The sequence below is a fragment of the Trematomus bernacchii genome, unplaced genomic scaffold (genome assembly GCF_902827165.1).
Source record: "Trematomus bernacchii unplaced genomic scaffold, fTreBer1.1, whole genome shotgun sequence".
NCBI classification, from domain to species: Eukaryota; Metazoa; Chordata; class Actinopteri; order Perciformes; family Nototheniidae; genus Trematomus; species Trematomus bernacchii.
In genome coordinates this window covers 6,993,995-7,010,071 of record NW_022987689.1, presented here as the reverse complement: position 1 = coordinate 7,010,071, position 16,077 = coordinate 6,993,995, and the positions used below count along the sequence as shown (strand labels likewise).

The 16,077-nt window shown below is 41.4% G+C and overlaps 1 protein-coding gene across 2 annotated transcripts in view; it reads left to right on the top strand.

Annotated features, from left to right (window-relative positions):
- The window catches only part of LOC117488643 (protein unc-13 homolog A-like), a 35,841-nt gene that overhangs the window by 16,322 nt on the left and 3,442 nt on the right, over positions 1-16,077 (top strand). The window contains exons 13-42 of one of the 2 annotated variants that reach the window (XM_034137654.1): positions 640-718; positions 1,027-1,041; positions 1,142-1,216; positions 1,328-1,547; positions 2,225-2,452; positions 2,686-2,827; positions 3,012-3,181; positions 3,360-3,475; positions 4,083-4,246; positions 4,431-4,584; positions 5,438-5,506; positions 5,737-5,826; positions 6,095-6,229; positions 6,368-6,495; positions 7,045-7,130; positions 7,297-7,423; positions 7,513-7,609; positions 8,982-9,125; positions 9,220-9,297; positions 10,347-10,424; positions 10,508-10,596; positions 10,698-10,841; positions 11,282-11,405; positions 11,560-11,565; positions 11,968-12,027; positions 12,129-12,209; positions 13,477-13,624; positions 14,032-14,088; positions 15,468-15,554; positions 15,641-15,797. In XM_034137654.1, coding sequence (XP_033993545.1) covers positions 640-718; positions 1,027-1,041; positions 1,142-1,216; positions 1,328-1,547; positions 2,225-2,452; positions 2,686-2,827; positions 3,012-3,181; positions 3,360-3,475; positions 4,083-4,246; positions 4,431-4,584; positions 5,438-5,506; positions 5,737-5,826; positions 6,095-6,229; positions 6,368-6,495; positions 7,045-7,130; positions 7,297-7,423; positions 7,513-7,609; positions 8,982-9,125; positions 9,220-9,297; positions 10,347-10,424; positions 10,508-10,596; positions 10,698-10,841; positions 11,282-11,405; positions 11,560-11,565; positions 11,968-12,027; positions 12,129-12,209; positions 13,477-13,624; positions 14,032-14,088; positions 15,468-15,554; positions 15,641-15,797 — 3,348 coding nt within the window. The remainder of the gene's footprint in view (positions 1-639; positions 719-1,026; positions 1,042-1,141; positions 1,217-1,327; positions 1,548-2,224; positions 2,453-2,685; positions 2,828-3,011; positions 3,182-3,359; positions 3,476-4,082; positions 4,247-4,430; positions 4,585-5,437; positions 5,507-5,736; positions 5,827-6,094; positions 6,230-6,367; positions 6,496-7,044; positions 7,131-7,296; positions 7,424-7,512; positions 7,610-8,981; positions 9,126-9,219; positions 9,298-10,346; positions 10,425-10,507; positions 10,597-10,697; positions 10,842-11,281; positions 11,406-11,559; positions 11,566-11,967; positions 12,028-12,128; positions 12,210-13,476; positions 13,625-14,031; positions 14,089-15,467; positions 15,555-15,640; positions 15,798-16,077) is intronic. The other variant, XM_034137655.1, reaches the window with a different exon arrangement.

Sequence of the window (16,077 nt, the reverse complement as noted above, 5' to 3'; positions counted from 1 at the left end):
GGCCAGTGAGTATTGAGCGGCAGTGGGCTGCCCTGACTTAGCTGGCAGGTCGTTTGTAGACGAGGCAGACCTCAGAGTGGAACTGAGGCTGCATAATAAAGAAGTGCTAAGTTAGCTGTGTGTGTGTGTGTGTGTGTGTGTGTGTGTGTGTGTGTGTGTGTGTGTGTGTGTGTGTGTGTGTGTGGTGTGTGTGTGTGTGTGTGTGGTGTGTGTGTGTGTGTGTGTGTGTGTGTGTGTGTGGTGTGTGTGTGTGTGGTGTGTGTGTGTGTGTGTGTGGTGTGTGTGGTGTGTGCTGTGGGTGTGTGTGTGTGTTGTGTGTGTGTGTGGTGTGTGTGTGTGTGTGTGTGTGTGTGTGTGTGTGTGTGTGTGTGTGTGTGTGTGTGTGTGTGTGTGTGTGTGTGTGTGTGTGTGTGTGTGTGTGTGTGTGTGTGTGTGTGTGTGTGTGTGTGACTATTTGAGACGAGGCAGTCTGCGTAATTAAACTCTCCAGTCAAGTCGTTGAATGGAGTAGCAATAGAAACAATCATAGGGATAATTACATCTGCCTCATAGTAACACAACGTGATTTCATTTAGTTGTTTTATCTACCGTAAATATTACTGAACATATTTATATAAATGTATAATTGTTCTTATACAGAATGGGAGGCGCACTCTACAGTATTGACAGCATGCCTGACCTTCGCAAGAGGAAAGCCGTTCCTCTTGTCAGAGATCTGGTGAGACACAGTCATGGACACACACACTAACAAGCAATAATACACACCGGTATTGCAGGTCGACTTGGAATCACTTTTGGAGACATTATTACCTTTTTCCGTCTTACGTCTAAAATGATTTCACTTCTTTGCATATATGTGGTGGTTAATGTAACTACAGCAATGTGTACATGTAGTTACACTGTTCTACTATCTATGTTAGGGTGGACCACACAAACACACACAATGCATCATATTTGCTTGTAGCGTTTGTCTTATTACATTTCTAAAATATTCTGTTTCTTTTACACTTTTTCATCACTGACCAGCTTCATCAGGCAATGGTGAGTGTTTGTTTAAAATACATATATAAATCACTTAATACATTATAAATCTTAGGTTTACAGTTCATTTAAACTTGTCTGTTTGCCCTCTTGTTTCCAGTCTCTCGTGCAGAACTCTCGTAAGGCAGGAATCACCTCCGCCATGGCCTCCACCACCCTCGGCAATGAAGAGCTGGTGGGTTTCCTCCTCCATCTTCATAACGATTCTGTTCATCATGTTTTTTTTTTTTACTTTAATCGCTGCTGGTTATCTAACTCACATTTCTCTCCTCTGTGCCCTTTGCAGAAAAGTCATGTTTATAAAAAGACTCTGCAGGCTCTGATCTACCCCATCTCCTCCACTACGCCACACAACTTCGAGGTTTGGACCGCCACCACCCCCACCTACTGCTACGAATGCGAGGGGCTGCTCTGGGGCATCGCCCGACAAGGCATGCGCTGCTCTGAGTGCGGCGTCAAATGCCACGATAAGTGCCAGGATCTGCTCAACGCTGACTGTCTGCAGAGTAAGGACTGAAGCATCTTTGCACACAACACACACTTTTTAACATATGCACATTTTTTACTTCAGTATACTCAGCCATCCACACAAATCCCAAACTCATTTTAGCTCCTCCTCCATATCCTTCTGCCTGATTGACATCGCATTATTCTCGTCTTCTATCCGCTCTCACATTTTTCCTTCCACTTCTTTTCTAATTTGTCTCCTGAGTAATGTGCTGTCATACCCCTGCCTCTCTCTCCCTTCTACCCATAGCCTTTGCATCCATACTGCTTTTTGTAATTCAGGCTCCACACGGCGTGACTTATCCAATTCCCATACTGATTTTGGAGTCAATCTATGCAATGCATAATTCATCACTCTGCTGTCTCCAAAGAGTCTCGTAAGATCTTGGAGCCAACAACATCTGTTGGTCCTCCACTCTCTGACTTTCTACTATTTCCTGACCAGATCAGTGGTTGAGTGGATGAAGTTTCCACCATAGTATTGGAAGGTTTGGGGTTTGATCCCTGGCCAAGAAATGTCAAAGAATCTCAAAATCGAGTGCCTTAACTTGGCACTCAGCTTTAAGTAGATGGGTTAGAGCGTAACAGGAGTGAAGCTGCAAGCCTATGGGCCTTATTGCCTTGAAAATATTTTACACGTTCTTACATCCTTCTCTTTATTCCTCTGTCCCATCAGGAGCTGCAGAAAAGAGCTCCAAACACGGGGCGGAGGACCGAACCCAGAACATCATCATGGTCCTGAAGGACCGCATGAAGATCAGAGAGAGGAACAAACCAGAGATCTTCGAGCTCATCCTGGAAGTGTTCGCCCTCGACAAAACAACACACGGCGCGCAGATGAAACAAATCAAGCAGAGCGTGCTTGATGGGACGTCCAAATGGTCAGCGAAGATCAGCATCACGGGTGAGTTAAGGGTGTCATACTGTATGCTACATATGTTGCATACACACATACAGGGCATTCAGGAAAATGAGCGATTTTGGGATATAGCGATAAAACATGCTGCTTGTGGTATTGATTTCATGTGACGTTGTTTTCTTTTGAAAACAATGATATATAAAAAATGTTTCAAAAACAAGTACGAGTCAGACAACTGTATAGGTTTTTGTTGAATTGTTTTGATGTCTTTTCCCCAGTGGCATGTGCTCAGGGCCTGCAGGCTAAAGACAAAACCGGCTCCAGTGACCCTTATGTCACTGTTCAAGTGGGGAAGACCAAGATTAGAACCAAGACCATCTACGGAAACCTCAACCCTGTCTGGGAAGAAAACTTCCACTTGTGAGTACTGTCAAATGCTGACATTTCATTTTATGTATTATGATAATAGCATAAAATGCGCCATGCTCTTATTCAAGGTTATATCTTAGCAAATGTATTGTGTAAGAGACTCTTTTTTTGTCCATGTTTTTATTGCCATTGTTGACTTCCTCTTTTTTGCCCCTAAAAATTCTGCCTCATCCAGTGAATGCCACAACTCGTCGGACCGCATCAAGGTTCGCGTGTGGGACGAGGATGACGACATCAAGTCTCGTGTAAAACAGAGGTTCAAACGTGAGAGCGATGACTTCCTGGGCCAAACCATAATCGAAGTGCGGACTCTGAGCGGGGAGATGGACGTTTGGTACAACCTGGGTGAGTTTTCGAGAAAGATAAGAGAAAAGACTGCTGGGAATTAGAGACGGATGAGAGGAGCAGCAAGTGGAGCGTAGATAACAGAACAAGGAGCAGATAATTGAAGTGCTTGTCTCTTGTAGATGGAACAGATTTCAGCCAACTAAGGAAGCATGTATGTCTTACTTTCATTTGACAGACAAGAGAACGGATAAGTCTGCTGTGTCAGGAGCCATCCGGATGCACATAAGTGTGGAGATCAAAGGAGAGGAGACGGTGTCCCCTTACCACGTCCAGTACACCTGTCTACACGAGGTCAGTCTCCTAAAGGAGTTCTGGTTATTTGCAGTTGAAATAAAACATTCATTATGCAGCAGCAACCTTTAGAGTTAATGAGTTACAGTCAAATAATTCTGCCTTCCAGATTAACACAACTAATCACTTTGTGAATTCTATGTTTCTGCTGTAATACCCAGAGGAATTGGGCTTTTTTTATATAAATAAAACATTGCCAACATGAGGTTTATCCTTACAGTTGAACAGTTGACTTCATTAGTAATTGTCAGGAATTATTGATCAATTTACACCACTATAGGATAGAATGAGATGAGTTACAACCCTGACTTTAATGAAGAACTGGAAAACGGCATTAGCCTCACCTTTTTTCTTTCAGACTGATTAGATGTTATTTTGTATTTATTTTACCAGACGCAAAAGAAAAACAAAACATAACACAATAACAATATTAAATTCCCACTAGGGAACAAATCATCAACAATCCCCACACAAGTAAAGACAGACCGTTCAAGTTTACCAAACGTTTAGACACGTGCCAAAACTGTCTCTCTCTGTCTTTCAGATGTATTCTTTTTTTACAATGTGCATTTGTTTTTTAAATGTCCTGTCCCTTGTCTTTGTTCAGCATCTGTTCCAGTACACCACGGAGGAGCAGAATGGCGGCGTGGTAAAGATCCCTGACGCCAAAGGGGACGATGCGTGGAAGGTGTATTTTGAGGAGACGGCGCAGGAGATCGTGGACGAGTTTGCCATGAGATACGGAGTAGAGTCCATCTACCAGGCCATGACGTACGTGCCTCAAACATTACTCTGAATCTGAACCTACGAATTACATAAGATCAAATCCTTATTCTGAAGAATTGGTTTATTGACTTATTTGTATATAGTTTCATAATGCATACATATAGGTTATACTTGTTTCCAATACATGATTATAAAGAGCGTTTCCTTTTTGCCACTTTCCCCCCCACAGCCACTTCGCCTGTTTGTCCTCCAAGTACATGTGTCCCGGAGTGCCAGCAGTGATGAGCACTCTGCTTGCCAACATCAACGCTTACTACGCCCACACCACCCAGTCCTCCAACAATGTTTCCGCCTCGGACAGATTTGCTGCATCAAACTTTGGCGTGAGTCCCTTCTTCATAAATGTCACTATACTAGCTATAACTAAAGAGATGGTTTACTTCAGAAGATTACCTTTAAGGAGGAGAAACATGTGTGGAAGGAGTTTGGATGAAAGTATTTTTATTTGTTTCTTTATTACATCAAAGAAGAAAAAACACTTTGCTGGCGGAGATGCCAAATGTTGGAAACAGTGTAGGTTTCGGGGAAGCCGATCCCTGGGCACATTTTGGAAGTGATGAGTGATAAGACTTTTCTTGGCAGAGTTTCAAAAAGGACTAAAAGGCAAACTGCCCTATCAATTTCCCCAAATGATTTAAAGGAAATGTTGATTTTGAGTCATGTTTTGTTGTGAAAAAGATACATTTTCTTTTTTTGCCTTCAGAATTATGTTAAATGAAATGAAAGGAACTCATGGCCATGTTTTGTGGAGGTATTGGATTCATTACTTTGTACATTTAGTTTTATTTAAGCCAAATGAATATCTTCAATCATTTGTATTCTTTTAACTCTGTATTCTCCCCCTGAAATATTTCTTATTGCTCATGAATGCACACTTTACCACTCAAAATGTACAAAGTAAATTCTTACATTAAAAAAAATAGAAAAATAAAAAAAATCTACAAAGTCATGTAATGTAGAACTGCTGTCCCTAAAAAAACAAATTAGTAACTCTTGGTCCCCCTGAGCTGTAGATGAAAGTCTGTTTAACGTGACGCTGCCTACTTATCCGAACGTCCAATCAGCTGAGCCTCGTCAGTTTTGGCCTCGGGTTTGTTTAGTTAAATGGTAACAAGTGATCTTTCAGCAGTGGCGTGGATTCTGAGTCTGTTCTGTTTTTTTGTCTGTCCTGTTTAGAAGGAGAGGTTTGTCAAACTGCTGGATCAGCTGCACAACTCTCTGAGGATCGACCTCTCCATGTACCGGGTACTGACTGCTTCTTTCTCTCATGACAAATACAAAACACATTGTATCTTAATTTCTTGATGCTACAATCCCTGCCTGTTTATGCTGTTTCTGTGTGGACATCTATGAGATTGTCTATGCTCTCGTGTGGCCACTCCTAATCTAATATTTATTCCCTTCATCTTACTACCTGAAGAAAGGGAGTCCTTAAGTGAACATGTTTATAATTATAATGTTGAATGTGCTTTTAGAATAACTTCCCTGCCAGCAGTCCTGAAAGACTACAAGACCTCAAGTCTACAGTGGATCTGTTGACCAGCATCACATTCTTCAGGATGAAGGTAAGGATGACTGAAAGATGGATCGTTTATTTCCTTTCACATTAGCACTAAACTCCAAAAAACAAACATGGAACACTTTTCCAGTACTTTCTGAAAAGTGCCCTGAGGCTTCAACTGAGACTCATCTTAACATTTCCCTATCCAAAGTGAAGCTATTATCATGTGACAGGGTGTGTCAGCTTGGCTTTGTCAGGCTGTTAAATCATTTTAGTTTGACTTTTGCAGATCAGTGTGTGTATTCAACCATATGTGTAACATTTGTGTTCAGGTCCAGGAGTTGCAGAGTCCACCCAGAGCGAGCCAGGTGGTGAAGGACTGCGTGAAAGCCTGTCTCAACTCCACCTATGAGTACATCTTCAACAACTGCCACGACCTTTACAACAGGGAATATCAGACGGACCCTGTAAGTCTGTGTGTATGAAGCAGAGATACTGTGTATGTGTGCTGGCGAGTGATACCACCAAGTGTTTTCTCACTGCAAGAAATGTGTGATGGATGCCTTTGTTACACTATGAATCCATAATCTCTTCTCTGTCTCCAGTCGAAGGCAGTCCCTCCAGATGAGCAGGGTCCCAGCACCAAAAACCTGGACTTCTGGTCCAAACTCATCACCCTCATCGTCTCCATCATAGAGGAGGACAAAAACTCCTACACTCATTGCCTTAATCAGTGAGTCTCATATCATCAGCCTTATTAGTCGCATTTTGCATGCTGAGTTGAACTTTTAACAGCACGTTTAGAAAAAGATCCAGACTTTTTAGCAGCTGTAGGGGATTCATTTAGTAATAGAATAAGAGGAGGAAAGAGAAAACAAGCCAAGCAGTCAAAAAAGATGCCTTGTACTTACTATAGCTTAGAATATCAAAATGTTTAAAAACCGAGCCTTTAACTGTATCCACAATGACATGTATTTTTAATCATATGCATATTTGCACTTACAATTCGCACTTACGGCAAAGGCTGTGTCATCAGAGTAGTCATTCCTGTAGAACAAACACTTTACTGGGTGGGGTTAGTTTGGATTTGGATCTAATACTTCTATGAATTTCAATAAATTCAAGGTTTTTTTGAGGGTCAGTGAGGATAAAAGTGTCTAAAATAAAAAATACAGATGAAATACTAATGGAGTTAGATAAGAAAGCTGGGTTCTCTTGTTAAATAATAGAGTAGCATTGCTGGATACAGAGTGGATTTAAGCATGAGTACTGCCTCTCACAGGTTTCCCCAGGAACTGAACGTGGGCAAGATCAGCGCCGAGGTCATGTGGAATATGTTTGCACAAGATATGAAATACGCCATGGAGGGTAGGTGTTTGTGTGTGTTGTTGTTATTTTGGGGGGGGGGGGGGGGGGGGGGGGGGGGGTCACAGGTAATTTGTTTGTGCCAGGGTAGTTTGTGTTTGTATATAAACTTTATATGGAGAAACAGTGGTGACGTGGGACTAATTATTTCTTTCTCTTTGATACTCAGAGCATGAGAAGAACCGCCTGTGTAAAAGCGCAGATTATATGAACTTGCACTTCAAGGTGAAATGGCTCTACAATGAGTACTGCAAAGAGCTGCACACTTTCCAGAAGCACGTACCTGAGTATCCAGCGTAAGTGTCTTATAAACAGCATCCACACCCTGCCTTTCACACCGTGGCACAGACGCTCATGCTGACTCTGCTCGTTCCTCCCTCTGCAGCTGGTTTGAACCGTTTGTCGTCATGTGGTTGGACGAGAACGAAGAAGTGTCAAGAGATTTCCTGCATGGAGCTCTGGAGAGGGACAAAAAAGACGGGGTAAATGCTTTCATCCGCATCCTTCATATTTAAAATGCTGACATACTAGAAAAAGCAATTAACAGGGGTTGTCACAAAAGAAAAAAAGAGTTGTGCTTTAAAACACAACCTCTATGTACAAGACCACACCCAACAACGCCTTATTGTTAAATCTTTAGTTACTTTGAATGCCCTGTTTAAGGTTTTCTAACCTAATCCCTAGTTAGAGAAAGAGCTATTACTGATACCACTCACGCATCTGGACAGTATGAAGCTTGTTTCAGCATCTGACTAACCACAATGAATGCGATATCAATCTTACTTATCTAGTGGTCATCTTTCTTATGTCTTAACTTTTCCAATAACTAACAATATTGGCTTTCTACATCAAAGTGTGCAGAGAAAGAGGAAGAAGAATATCTGTATAAATCTCCAGGGAAATCTCTCTTTTTTTTCCATTCCATGTTATTTTTTACTTTCTCACACACAAACACACGCACGCATGCACGCACGCACACACACACACACACACACTAACACACACAGGACCAATTGACATGCAGCTCGAGGGATGTTGGAGTGATTCACTTCCTAAGCCAAGCTAAAAAAATGAAGTGAAAAGAGATTTTTTTTAAAGGAAAGAAACACCTCGTCATGCGAAACTAATGTTTGACTTAAATTCCACAATGAAATTCTGCTGAGACGGTAAGAAAATACAGTATTGGAGCCTAAACTTGACCCTCCTACCTGCAGCATCCCCCCAAAAAATGTATTCATGCATTTCTCATGAAAATTCAGGCAGACTGCACCATCTCTCCCGACTCAGCACATTCAAGGCTGAGAAGAGCGGCTTGAAGGCCTCAAGGCAATCAATAATGACTCGATACCAAACGCAAATGGAAAGAAAAAAAACTTTACTGCGGAGAAATGCAGATGCTCCACACTGGGTCTCATTGCCTCTACATATCCACACAGAAAGAAGGTCGATGCGAGCAGCTGAAGATTCTCTCAGCTCGTATGTCAGCACTCCTTTGGGTCCAATTACTGTCGCCAGAGGCAGCTTCTACATTCCTGTGTCAGCGAAAAAACAGCGGTCCCCCGGCCACTTCACATACCATAACACTATTCACTAATGGCCGCCTGTTAATGAGGGCCCTGCTCCTCATCATAACCCTGTGATCACCTCCATTGCTTTCAGAGAAAATCACCTCACAAATCTTTTGATCACGTGCAGCTGGAGAGGGGTCAGCTTCATTCTCTGATCATCTCCCACGGGTGGCCCTCAGGGGAATTCAACCCCTTACCTCCAGTGTTAGACGTGCTCAGATCACTTGCAGCATCAGCACCACATAACAGCTCCTAACACTCCCCCCCCTTTCTTCTGGCTCTGCAGTTCCAGGTTACATCGGAGCACGCTTTGTTCTCCTGCTCGGTGGTGGACGTGTTCTCTCAGCTCAATCAGAGTTTTGAAATCATTCGCAAGCTGGAGTGTCCCGACCCTCAGATTGTTGGCAACTACATGAAGAGATTCGCCAAGGTGACTTTCACCTGTTCACACTCTCACAGAATGTCTGAGTATTTTCTTCACTGTACGTTTGCCCTCATGCCATTATGTTGTGTTCTTTTCTTAGACCATTGGCAATGTCCTGCTGTCTTATGCTGACATCATCGAAAAGGACTTTCACAATCATGTCAAAAAGGAGAAAGTGGTAGGTGTTAGAGATCTTGTAAGGCAAGATGTACAGGCAAGAAACACAGTTCATGCAATGTTAAAGGTTGAAATGTGGGGCTTTTTGTCAACCTAAAAGAAGTTAGAATTAGATCATGTCTCATGTGCTCAATTAAACATAACATTTCAGAAAACGTGTAATGCAATACTCTTGTTATAAATGAACTGGGGAAGTTTCATGGTGATAACTATTAGTCAAAAATATGTATCGTATTCATTTGAAGTGTATGGTAAATTGGTTTGAATTTTTAAATGCTTTAAAAGGCTTGTTTTTCTCATACTTATCCTTATGTAGCACATTTTATTCCTGTCTATATTCTGCAGGCAATCATAGCCAGATTCATATGGTTTAATTCCTAGGAACAATGCAACAATGAATTTCATGTGGCTTTAACAGTATTTTCTGATTTATAGAGGGATACAAAATATATATAATCCTAAATGCTCCTATAATCAGATTTATATGCCAGAAATGTATGCAGATTTGCACATTTTAATAGCACAGGTACGTTTTTAAATGGAGACATATCGCCTAACTCAAATCTTTATCTTTTCTGTAATTCGATGACGGTGTGTAGAAAGTTTGGCACAACACAGTAACAGATGGATATTTGTGAGAGTGGAATAAATAGCTGTGATTGATTTAATAGTTTAATTTGAGCTCCATCAAGAGAGCGCATTGGTGTATGTGGTCAGGATGATTTTAGCACAGTAAACTGCTCTTCAGTGTTAGAGCCATTCCCAGGTTGCAGTGTTTCCAAGTGAATTAGAGTTGAGTAATTAGCTGAATGTGGTGTAACCTCGGGGAAAGTGGGCAGCTCTCCCAGAGGGACGAGGATCCCCCAGGAGGAGTAATTACTGATATCTCCTGTTCCTCCTGCCCTGCATCACTAAGGCTTCTTTTCGCCAAAGAAGCAATAAAAAAAGTTAGGAGGACTAACCCTGATTGATTACAATAAAACGCTGGGAGCAGACAGAGGAAGGGAGAGTGAAGTGTGATCGTAATGATTGTTCTCTTTCTCCCCTCAGCCGTGTATCATCATCAATAACATCCAGCAGCTCAGAGTTCAGTTGGAGAAGATGTTTGAGGCCATGGGGGGCAAAGATGTGAGTTTCCATACATGCTCTTATTGTTGGGATTGTGTTTCTATGATATGGCTCTTGTAATCATCCCATTTGTCTTTTTCCAGCTCAATTTAGAAGCTAGTGACTTCCTCAAGGAGCTGCAGAACAAACTGAACAGCGTCATGGACGACCTCAGCCGCATCTTTGCTGTCAGGTGTGTGTTTGATCCCAACTGAGAGATGCTGGGCCAGTTTCTCCTGCTGATTTCACAGTCTGTTTACATGTTGTTGTTGTTGTTGTTGTTTGGTGATGCAGTTTCCAGCCCCAGATCGAGGACAACGTCAGGCAGATGGGAGATATCCTCGCCCAGGTCAAAGGTCAGACGGTCCCGGCCAATGGCAGCGTGGTTCAGGATGCCGACAACGTCCTGCAGCCCATCATGGACTTCCTGGACATCAAGTAAGTGCGGCTGGATATTACAAATCAATACGGCTTAAGAATTGAGCTGAATATGTCTCAGGCAATAAAGGTTTCTTCAAATAATATCAAATTTCCATGGTGATAATGACTTAAACCTTTTAAAACCCAGTTCTTGAATGGTTACAAGAATGTATTGAATGCCGTTTTGTTAAAAAAGACAGCATTCAATATTTTGATAAATGAACAAAGGATTTGAAGAAGATAAAATGATTTTCTCCAACTCTGCAACTGAAAAAAAGTGTTTTAGATACTGAAACTATTTTTTGTTTAAACAAGTCTCGCAAGTGAGCTATTGTCTGTAACTATGTGAATGTTTCCATGGCCTCAACATACACACACATTCCAAAAATGAATGGAAATGTGTGTGTCAGTTCTGCCCTCATGTCTGGCAGCTGAGAGATTGTGTTTCTGTGTTTCAGCCTGTCGCTGTTCGCTAAGATCTGTGAGAAGACCGTCCTGAAGAGAGTGCTGAAGGAGCTTTGGAAACTGGTGATGAACACAATGGAAAAAACAATTGTGCTTCCAACTCTCACTGACACGACGGTGTGTAATAAATGAAGACATCCACTCTTCTTTTTTCACCTTTTTCTTCTTCTCTGCTTCTGAATTTCCATGCTTTTCATTGCTTTGTTCCATTTGAATTTACCCATCGCTCCTGCCATTAACACCATTCTTTCTCCCTTCCTTCCTTTCTTAGGTCATTGTAAGTATGTGTATGTTGCCCTCTGTTAGCATGAAGAAACACTGTGTTTTAGCAGGAGTCTTAACACCACCCTCTGTAGTCTTAAGTTCTCCTTGTCTGTGGATAGCAGTGCATCAAACCTGAATTTAAATGGCAGCACACATCACCAGAGGCATAATGACCCCATGAGTCTCTACAATATTGTCTGATTCCACACCATGGCACTAAAACCTATATTGTCTTTCAAGATGATGTTTTTTTAATTCTGAATGTTTATTCAAAATATAGATAAATTAGTTGACCTTTTGTAGTTTGACCCTATTCCACCTCACTCTTCAAACTCTTGTTTCTGCAGCTGTCTGTATTCACTAAACCTCTTGAACTCACCTCTCACTCACCTGTCTGTCCGTCTCTCAACCACAGGGGGGCACTCAGATGATCTTCAACGCTGCTAAGGAGCTGGGTCAGCTTTCCAAACTCAAGGTGATGAAAACAGAACGCTGCAAACAAAGCAAATGTACTAAGAAATATCTACTACATTTTAGTAAAGCAAAAGACTGACCCCTGTTTGATCTGTCCTGCAGGAGCACATGGGACGAGAGGAGGCCAAAGCTCTCAGTCCTAAACAGTGTGCAGTGATAGAGCTGGCTCTGGACACTATTAAGGTAGAGTAAACTGTGTCCCACAAACACAGCAGCCAAAGAATTGGTGCTGGATTATTATTTTAGCAACATTTTGTGTTTGCTTAACATGAAGAAATACTAAAATAACAGAGTATGTCATATTCTGTGTTCAAGAGAATGAAAAATGGGATGCTCTTAAACCATACAATGGGGTTAAACTGAAAGCTTTAAATGTCCAGTGTGTTGGATTTAGTGGCATCTAGCGGTAAGGTCACTGCTTTCAACCAAATGAATGCTCAGCCTCTACCTCACAAGCCAGTGCTTGGGTCCCTTAAACCTGCATTCTTTATTTTATCCAGCAGGGGGCGACTCTACTGGTTGCTTGGGGAAAATGGCACTTCGTCTCTCTTGATTTATCCCTCGTATAAAGTCATAACAGGCCCTCTCTAGAGCCCGTGGAGGGTTTATTTGTTATTGGCTACTGTAGAAAAATGGTGGGCGTAAAGAAGAGAACCCTTTGTAGAGATATAGAGCTCAGTCTCAGCTTATGGAAAACAAAATGATTCTGAGTTTAAAGGTAAGTTTGAGAAACCGGTTCGAGATATACTTTTTGTTATATTCCATGGAATGCTCTTAACATCCCGATAGCAATGAATATCTTAAGTGCTTTGACGTAATACTGTAAAAAGCACGACCAATCATTTTAGCCGGCCCGGCTAAAATAACTGGATGGCCTACCTGCCTGTCAGCCTTCCATCTGTACACAAACTTATCTCGTGCCCTCATTGGTCATGTGCGCGTCGTGTGTGTTGGAGGAGGGGCTCTGTAAGGAAGTGGCAGATTTTCTCCGGTTGTGTATTTTCAAATTCTAGCAATCTCGAGCCGGTTTCTCAAACTTACCTACCCTACCTTTAAGGTGATCATACACTAATACAAACTAATACTAATACTAATACAAACAATGTATTTAATTTCTGCTAAAACAAATCATCTTAATCCTATATATGGTCCTTTTTTAACTTTATTCATTCTTTAACACGTGTATCTCCCTTAATAGGACATTTATATAAATAAATAAAATAAGAAATAAGAAAATGTTATTTTTAACATCAGTTTTGGTGTACATTAGTGCAGGCTTAGAGGTGTTTGAGTTGCCAAACCTGCTTTACACCACCTTGTCTCCATAGCTCCAGGCCTGAAACTAGTTGTGTCACATTTGTACATTTTCCACTTAGACTTCTCTGTGTTTTAGCCTCTGTGTGTCTTTCTGGCTCTCTACAATACGCGTGTGTTGTCTCATCTGTTGCAGCAATACTTCCACGCTGGTGGTGTGGGCCTGAAGAAGACGTTCTTGGAGAAGAGTCCAGACCTGCAGTCTCTGCGCTACGCCTTGTCTCTGTACACCCAGGCCACAGACAAGCTCATCAGGAAGTTTGTCCTCTCGCAGAGCGCTCAGGGTACGACCTCAAGTAGAAACAATACAGACACACACAAACACACTGTCACAAAGAAGCGTTTTACACAAAAATTCTTTAGTGACTCTCAAAGATCTCCACTTCTTTTTCTTACTTACTACGGCTTAAGGAATCAAAACTGGATTGTGAGTTTAATAGAATAACTTGCCTACAGTGTTGGAAGAAAATGTTTTGCTCATTGCTTTAGTGAATTACAGTAGCAACACCAACGCACACTACACACTATTTAAATCATGATTATCAGAAAACAGGAATAATAAATACTTTAAATGTCTTGCTCAAGGACGCTATAGTTGTCAAGTATTTAAAACATCAGCACAACACTTTCATTTGCAGTATTTATAAAGAATGCTTTCCACATGTTGTACTAATGCTTTATCTCCTCTCAGTCCACGGAGGGAAAGGGCTCAGGTGCACGGCAAATGAAGACACACCGCCAGAGAAACGTAAGTGTCAGCAGTGTGACGTCACAGCTGTTTGTCCCCACGGTAACCTGCAGCAGCTCAGACATCTGAGGGGTCAAACTGTCAGAGGGCAAAGATAACCGGAGCAGCGTTAGCCCCTCGGCACGCCATTTCTGGGTTTTACTTTCCAGGTTGAACTCCTATTTATTAGCTGATTGAGAAAAGGCATAAAGAACTGTCTGTGGTAGATGAAGCATGTTATATATGAAGAATGCACACAGGACAATATTGTCCAAATCAGGTGAGCTGGTGATGGTTTGAAGTTAAGACGCAGTGGACAGAAGACCAAGTTGTGCAGAGACTGTCAGCTGATGAAAAGGAGTTTAGCTTTTGTCCAGGTTTTTGTGGTGCTTTTTTATCTTTTTCTTTCACTGTGAATAAGACAAATTACCAGCCATTACTGCGTTACAGTTTGCCATTTGCTTAGCGGTAGAACTGGCACAAAAGCTGCCTTGCCCAGCCAAGTCCTGTTCCTCTTAGTGTGTGTGTGTGTGTGTGTGTGTGTGTGTGTGTGTGTGTGTGTGTGTGTGTGTGTGTGTGTGTGTGTGTGTGTGTGTGTGTGTGTGTGTGTGTGTGTGTGTGTGTGTGTGTGTGTGTGTGTGTGTGTGTGTGTGTGTGTGTGTGTGTGTGTGTGTGTGTGTGTGTGTGTGTGTGTGTGTGTGTGTGTGTGTGTGTGTGTGTGTGTGTGTGTGTGTGTGTGTGTGTGTGTGTGTGTGTGTGTGTGTGTGTGTGTGTGTGTGTGTGGGTTATATTTAGTTCACATTCTGCTGACGCATCCCTATTCCTCGAGTCATAAATACAGTATCAGCTGTGCTACATGTTAGACTGCAGACACACTGGTTATTGTTTAGTTTAGTTTATTTTTTTCGAGCGTGTAAAACCAAAGAAAATACAAATGAAACAAAAGGTGATACAGACATGATACAGTACTATACAAATGAATGCAATAACAAAACGAAACATTTAATTAATAATTGAATAATCTGTAGTATCATTGTCTGATATCAATAAACAACAAAGCTTTAGCTCATTACACGTCCGAAAAGGGGTCGGAAGAAGTTTACACTTATTCAATCCGACCCCTTCTCCCTTTTTTTTTTTTTTTTTTACATCTTATTTTTGTTAACATACAATATAAATGTATACTTATAATCTTGAATAATTTATGTAATCATTCATATAATATATACAGGCAAGTTAGGACAATGGTCTCTATATATTTATATATATACATATGTACATACACAAATTCATACAAATACAAATTCATAAATAGAATACAAAACAAGAATATATTGTGGAAAATATGGCACACAAAGTCATTATATAAATAAGAGTAATCACTGAGCATGTCTTTCCAGCATCTGGAGTGGATGCTGTGGGTGAGGTCATCATGTGCGTGGACATTTTACCCCAACCTAATGGAGAGCACAAGATCGGCATCAAAGGTAAAAACAAAGACTGCATCGCTGTGCAAATGTCCTTGTATTCTCCTGCATTGCTTCTTTACCTTAACCTCTGTCTGTCCCTCCAGTGGTGGCTGCCAACGACCTGAAGTGGAAGGCTCAGGGCTTCAGGCCCTTCGTGGAGGTCTACATCATCGGCCCTCACCTCAGCGACAAGAAGAGGAAGTTTGCCACCAAGTCCAAAAACAACGCCTGGTCCCCCAAGTTCATTGAGAGCTTTCAGTAGTGAGTATCATCCCGTCTGCTCTATGAATTATATATACTGTATACTATATACTTTATACTACATACTATATACTATACTATACGGCACTGCAGTAAGTAGTGGGAAAAAAGCTACTTCTGTGTCCATTTAACATCCATCAGGTTCCTCTAAATAACTTAGTAAAAATGCAACCGAGCATATTAACTTAACCCTCTTACTATAAATAGACAAAATAAAGAATACAGTGAAGACGAGATAAAAAGAACATGTTTATCATTTTTGAGTTAAATAGTCTCAGGC